General features: G+C 40.3%; 1 protein-coding gene across 1 annotated transcript; it reads left to right on the forward strand.

Moving 5' to 3' along the window:
• Nucleotides 1-2,304: 2,304 nt before the first annotated feature.
• LOC113017711 (transcriptional adapter 2-alpha-like) lies at nt 2,305-3,476 on the forward strand. The gene is made up of 4 exons (XM_026160825.1): nt 2,305-2,553; nt 2,959-3,065; nt 3,147-3,206; nt 3,303-3,476. The coding sequence occupies exons 1-4, from the start codon at nt 2,529-2,531 to the stop codon at nt 3,459-3,461; spliced, it is 351 nt and encodes a 116-aa protein (XP_026016610.1). The 5' UTR covers nt 2,305-2,528; the 3' UTR covers nt 3,462-3,476.
• Nucleotides 3,477-6,727: the final 3,251 nt, after the last annotated feature.

Below are 6,727 nucleotides of genomic sequence, written 5' to 3' on the forward strand. Positions count from 1 at the left end.
AAAGCAGAGTACACAGATTTAACCCAATGTGCACGTTCACAGCCACATTAGAGCCTGTTTATGAATTTTGGGCTTTAGCAAATTATATAAAGCACACCATTATATCTTTTGAAATCAAGCAGAAAACTATGAAAATGTGAAATGGATACATTTCTTTGTAAATATCATGAGTGGCAATTAAGGTGTAAAGCAATAGGCCTAGTTTAACACCATTACACCAGTGCCTGCCCTCTTTTTACCGAGCTACTTCCATCACATCTGGACTGAATCAGAGGGTCCTTTTACTCAAATCACAAAAATATTTCTTTTTTTTCATACTTTAAGTGGTTTTGATGCATGCAAGGTTGCAGTTTTACACATCAATGTTCAGATATTTGCTTTGCTAGGTCCCTTAGCGTGCAATCACAGGGGGCGACCTTAAGTTGCTGGGGTTTTATTTGATTCAGGGGGCCAATGCTGGATACAGACCCTGGAAAATATCTGGAGTCATAGCTATTTATTGCATCAGAATGAGCTGTTTTAAAGTCATTTTCAGGGCAAGTAGTACTTGTAGAAGAATTTTATGGGGGACAAGAAAAAACAGCATGGGGATGTTGCGTATAAGGTTCCACATCTATGATCTTTCTTTCCATTATTCAGCCTAATATACGCTGCTTATATGAAGCTCAGGTGGTGCTGTGTACAGAAAGGCAGACAAAGACTTGCACGACATTTATTGTTTTCATTAGAGAAATAGTCCAAGATCGGCACCCTGTGGTAAGATGGAGAATGACAGAAGAGTGGCGAAAATAATAAAGATCACATACATACACTATTTAATTTTTCTAAACGGGGTCCTTTCAGAAGAAGTCCAGCCTGCTAACATGCTGTAATTTTATTTAATATCGTTTTTAATAAAGGCGCTTTTCACTGGGACTAGGTCTGGGGCTATGTCACTAAACTGCAGTGAGAGAAGTGAGAGATTAAAAGTGAAACAGATCATCTCCATGTGTCTGTGAAACATTTTGATTTTATATTTTATATGATATTATTAGGTATTATACTCCATACTATTCTTGGACTGTTGTACATGTATGGCAAAAACAACAATAAAGAGCTGTCAGCAACATTAACAGAAATTTCACCTTTAATTTGTCTCTACCTGTACCATTTATTATTATTATTATTATTATTTCAACTATTTATTTATATTCTTGTTTAAATTTCCTTTCCTACATTTAATAATTGTTATATTTATGTGTTTATTTATGTATTTTGATTGCCTTTTTAATAGTTGTGTTGTGAGCCAGCCAGGTGAAAGGTCAACCCAGACAGCAGACAGCGCCTTTGAATACTGAAGCTGAAATGCTGAAACACAAGAAATATGAAAAAAAAAAAAACATACAAAAATAAATATAGTACAATATAATCGTAATTGTAAGTTTTGGTAGGTCATTGCAAAGAAAATAAAATAATAAATGGCGAAGTGACATTAAAATTAAACTAATTAACATGATTATATAAATATATATCAGTCTTCTTTTTTCAGCTGTTCCTTTTATTTAGGGGTCACCACAGCAGATCATCTGCCTCCATTTCACTCTACCTCTAGCTTAAAGTGGTTGTATATCACCTGCACATTAACACCAGTAAGACAACGGAGATGGTGGTTGACTTCTGGAGAAAACCAACACCTATCATACCAGTGAACATCCATAGTTTGGACATCAGGGTGGCGGACAGTTACAAATATCTGGGGGTTCACCTTAAAAGTAGATTGGAGTGGTTTGATTACTGGTCCAAGGCTATGTACAAGAAGGGTCAAAGTTGGCTTCTGGGTCTTTTTGATCGTGCAGGACATTACTGAGGACTTTTTATGACCTGGTGAGGTCTATTGCAATTTTTTATGCAGTTTTCTGCTGGGGAGGTGGCAGCACGGAGAGGAACCAGAAAACAACTTAATACTCTAATGAAGAGGGCCAGCTTTGTCATGGCCAGTCCTCTAGCCGCAGTGTAGGACGGCCCACCATTTTTGTGTATGTATTATCATTCCCACTGCACTTTTTATACATATATTTTGTTTTGTTGTTTAATCTCTGTGGTGTGGCTTTTAGTGTATATTAGTGTGTGTGTATATAGTACATTTTCTACAAAAATGTTTTAGTCTTGTATTTTATTGATTTTTGCATTTTTAAAAGTATTAGCTTTTTTGTAAGTCTTGTTTTATTTTCTGTTTTTATTGTTTTCTAATATATAATTACTTCACATTTTGTCTCTGACCCTTGTGCTGCTGTAGCAAGTATATTTGCCCAATGTGGGATTATTATAATCTCTATATATTTAGCCGTAATATAAATACCAAATATTTTACATGTATTACATTTCTTAGTTAGTTATCGATCCTCCTTATAGAAAATATCTAAGGGGAGTATTGAGTTATCTGAGCTCGATTAGCTGTGCCTTCACAATCAGGGTCACTTGCGAGCTTTGAAAAATAGATGGAACCTAAACGTCGAAGCTGTTATTAAGTTTCATTTAAACGTAATCCTATGGACCGCCTAGCATCTTTTGCAAGTAAGTTTTAGTAATATGTCACAGATACACGTATCCACTTCAGCTTTAAAGTGTTATCGTCTATCATTTTTGGGGTTATTATCTCAGGTTAGCTATATTAAGCTGGGTCTGCTATGCTAACATTAGCGTTAGCGTGCAGCGATGCTAACACGGCGTGTTAACTACTTTAACAGCCTTTGGTGCCTTTTGTTATTGAGCTGCTTTTCAAACGGTGATGAAACATTATCATACATGGCGCTTTAAAGTTAGCATGTGTGGTTTAGCTTAAAGCTCGCTGTAAAGCCTAATAAATTGAAATCTGCAGTCTTGTTTACATTGTAAGCTCGTTTCATGTAAAGAAATGTCAGCTGATTTGTTATACAACCCTACCTGGTGACTTAAAGTGTTAAAATCACGTGATTTCAGATGACCCCTCCGATAAACCGCCGTGCAGAGGTTGTTCATCGTATCTGACTGAGCCTTATATCAAATGTGCAGAATGTGGACCCTCACCTTTCCTGCTGTGCCTCCAGGTGAATCGGTCACAAAAACTCTTAAATTTACCTGCAGACAAACCCAGTCCGACTGAAACTAAACATTTTGTTTCCCTTCAGTGCTTCACCAGAGGATTTGAGTACAAGAAGCACCAGAGTGATCACAAATATGAAATCATGGTGAGTGAAATAAAAAACAAACAAACAAACAAATAAAATCTTATCCAGTGTGGCTGTCTTTCAACATCAATGTTCATCTTTCACCCCGTTATGCAGACGTCAGATTTCCCCGTGCTGGAGCCTGGGTGGACAGCCCAGGAAGAGATGGCCCTGCTTGAAGCCGTCATGGACTGTGGCTTTGGAAATTGGTTAGTATTTTCTAGTTGTTTGGTGAGATTTCCTTATAAACTACATACACATGTCCTTATTTCTTAAAAAGCCTGAATGCTAAGATTTATGACATGCAGTCCAGTTTCCAGAGGTGGGGTACAAGCTAAACGGGTTATTGGTCTGTCGCAGGACTAACACAGAGACAGATAACTGTGCACACTCACATTCATCTACTGTCACTTTAGAACAAGTTAACCTAAAAAGCAGTCTCTGGACTTTAGGAGGAAGCCAGAGTATCTAGTATTGTGCCTTATTTGGCCTGTGGCTTCGAACACAGCTTCTACTTGCTCTCAGGCAGCAAAAATAACCACTAACTTATTTTCCAACATAAATTTTTCATTTAATGGCAATTGCATCTCTTTAAGCTAATTTTTCAGATCATTGTGCATAAAAAAATCTCTAAACATCTGTTACCGACAGTAACAAAGATAACAAGTGAACGAAATGTTGCAGAGAATTTCTCTTGTTTGCTTCTTTGTCTGCAAACTTCTACACAGTCAGGAGTTAAGCAAGCAAACTTGGCACATACAGTGGGGCAAAAAAGTATTTAGTCAGCCACCGATTGTGCAAGTTCCCCCACCTAAAATGATGACAGAGGTCAGTAATTTGCACCAGAGGTACACTTCAACTGTGAGAGACAGAATGTGAAAGAAAAATCCATGAATCCACATGGTAGGATTTGTAAAGAATTTATTTGTAAATCAGGGTGGAAAATAAGTATTTGGTCAATAACAAAAATACAACTCAATACTTTGTAACATAACCTTTGTTGGCAATAACAGAGGTCAAACGTTTACTATAGGTCTTTACCAGGGGCCTGTTCTTCGTACCTCGCTAAGTAGGTTAGCCGGATTAGATTGTTGACGATTTTGCGTGATCCTGGATCAGTCGGTTCCCCGAAGCTCATCCGGGACTTGCTGTCATAGCAACAGAGCCGTAAGCGTAAACCTGCTCGGGAGCAGGTTTACTTTATGTAAACAGGATTAGATCGCGGCCACGCAGGTATATCCGCTTCATTTATACGAAAGCAACAGCGATATTTTTCCACTGTTTCACCATAAATAAATATTATCAATGTAACTAAAGATAATGCAGCACTTGATCCTTTTATTGATGTCACACAGATACATACAGGTCATTTCCTAAAAAGGGAAATGTACTATTAACATTCTATTACATGTATGTGATTATTACAGATGTAATTCATATTTCAGAGTAGTAATTGTAAATTACTTCGTGTAATCAAGATGAGAGACCACGGCTATAAAAGCGAAGGTGGATTTGGGAAGCCTGTCGCAGCCATGTCCTGTCCGTATACGCGAGCAACCCATTGCGGAAGGTGCAAGATTGATAAGGAGAGTCCTCAGAATTCAGCGTATATTGCGGGACAGACAGGATCCTTTAGCTCAGCGTGACAGTGTGCTCATTGAGAGATATCGATATTCCCGTGAGGGTATTATTTACTTAACTAACTTGTTGACGAGGGGGTGCAGGACCACCACCTGTCTTTTTTTGCTCTGTCCTTTTCTTGGTTGCTGTTATGAACAAACTAACAGAGTATTACAGGCCAGTATTACCTTGCCAAGAGACGCAAAGCAATCTAAGAGATAAATATTACCATTCTGTAGAATACTCCTGTATTCCACTTTTACTTGTTCCCATGTTCTTGTGGGTCCTGTTGTGGCTCTAATGTGAAAGGGGATATAATATAACATATTATAATATAATATAATGCCATATGATATTGGACAATATAGTGTCATATGATAGATCTACCCTACCGCCTACTGGTGTTGGCCAGAGGGGCCGATGGCGCGATATGGCAGCCTGGCTACAACCGTAGCTGCCTCCACCAGTGTGTGAATGTGGGAGTGAATGAATAGTGGTATCGTAAAGCGCTTTGGGTGCCTTGGAAAGCGCTATATAAACCCAATCCATTATTATTATTATTATTAAATTACCTACGAGTTTGATTTGTCAGCAACTTTCTGCCAGCCCTCTCTCCTTGCTTTTGCAGCCTTTGCAGTGTTCTCTTGCGTTTTAATTAAACTGAAACTCCTGAAATCCCTCACTCATGAGTTCTTGCTCTGCTGCCGGAAAATACCGAGCACGCCCCTTGGACATTTTCGCCGACCAATCAGCGGGTTGCCGATCAATGTTTCTACTATCGATGCGTAGCCCCTTTTACGACACCCAGTGATGTCACATTCCTGCGTCCAGCTGTAGTAATCGTCAACAGCAGGTGTGTTCGGGGAACCGGATTAGCGAGCTCACGGTTAGCGCGATGATTTGATCTTGGATGTGTCATTTGATCTTGGATGTAGTAAGCGACGTACGAAGAACGGGCCCCTGGTTTGCACACACAGTAGCTGGTGTTTTGGCCCATTCCTCCATGCAGATCTTCTCGAGAGCAGTGATGTTTTGGGGCTGTCGCCGAGCAACACGGACTTTCAACTTCCGCCACAGATTTTCTATGGGGTTGAGGTCTGGAGACTGGCTAGGCCACTCCAGGACTTTCAAATGCTTCTTACGGAGCCACTCCTTTGTTGCCCGGGCGGTGTGTTTTGGATCATTGTCATGTTGGAAGACCCAGCCTCGTTTCATCTTCAAAGTTCTCACTGATGGAAGGAGGTTTTGGCTCAAAATCTCACGATACATGGCCCCATTCATTCTGTCCTTAACACGGATCAGTCGTCCTGTCCCCTTGGCAGAAAAACAGCCCCATAGCATGATGTTTCCACCCCCATGCTTCACAGTAGGTATGGTGTTCTTGTGATGCAACTCAGTATTCTTCTTCCTCCAAACACGACGAGTTGAGTTTATACCAAAAAGTTCTACTTTGGTTTCATCTGACCACATGACATTCTCCCAATCCTCTGCTGTATCATCCATGTGCTCTCTGGCAAACTTCAGACGGGCCTGGACATGCACTGGCTTCAGCAGCGGAACACGTCTGGCACTGCGGGATTTGATTCCCTGCCGTTGTAGTGTGTTACTGATGGTGACCTTTGTTACTTTGGTCCCAGCTCTCTGCAGGTCATTCACCAGGTCCCCCCGTGTGCTTCTGGGATCTTTGCTCACCGTTCTCATGATCATTTTGACCCCACGGGATGAGATCTTGCGTGGAGCCCCAGATCGAGGGAGATTATCAGTGGTCTTGTATGTCTTCCATTTTCTGATGATTGCTCCCACAGCTGATTTTTTCACACCAAGCTGCTTGCCTATTGTAGATTCACTCTTCCCAGTCTGGTGCAGGTCTACAATACTTTTCCTGGTGTCCTTCAAAAGCTCTTTGGTCTTGGCCATGGCGG

This window comes from Astatotilapia calliptera, unplaced genomic scaffold (genome assembly GCF_900246225.1).
Source record: "Astatotilapia calliptera unplaced genomic scaffold, fAstCal1.2 U_scaffold_192, whole genome shotgun sequence".
In the NCBI taxonomy this organism is placed as follows: Eukaryota; Metazoa; Chordata; class Actinopteri; order Cichliformes; family Cichlidae; genus Astatotilapia; species Astatotilapia calliptera.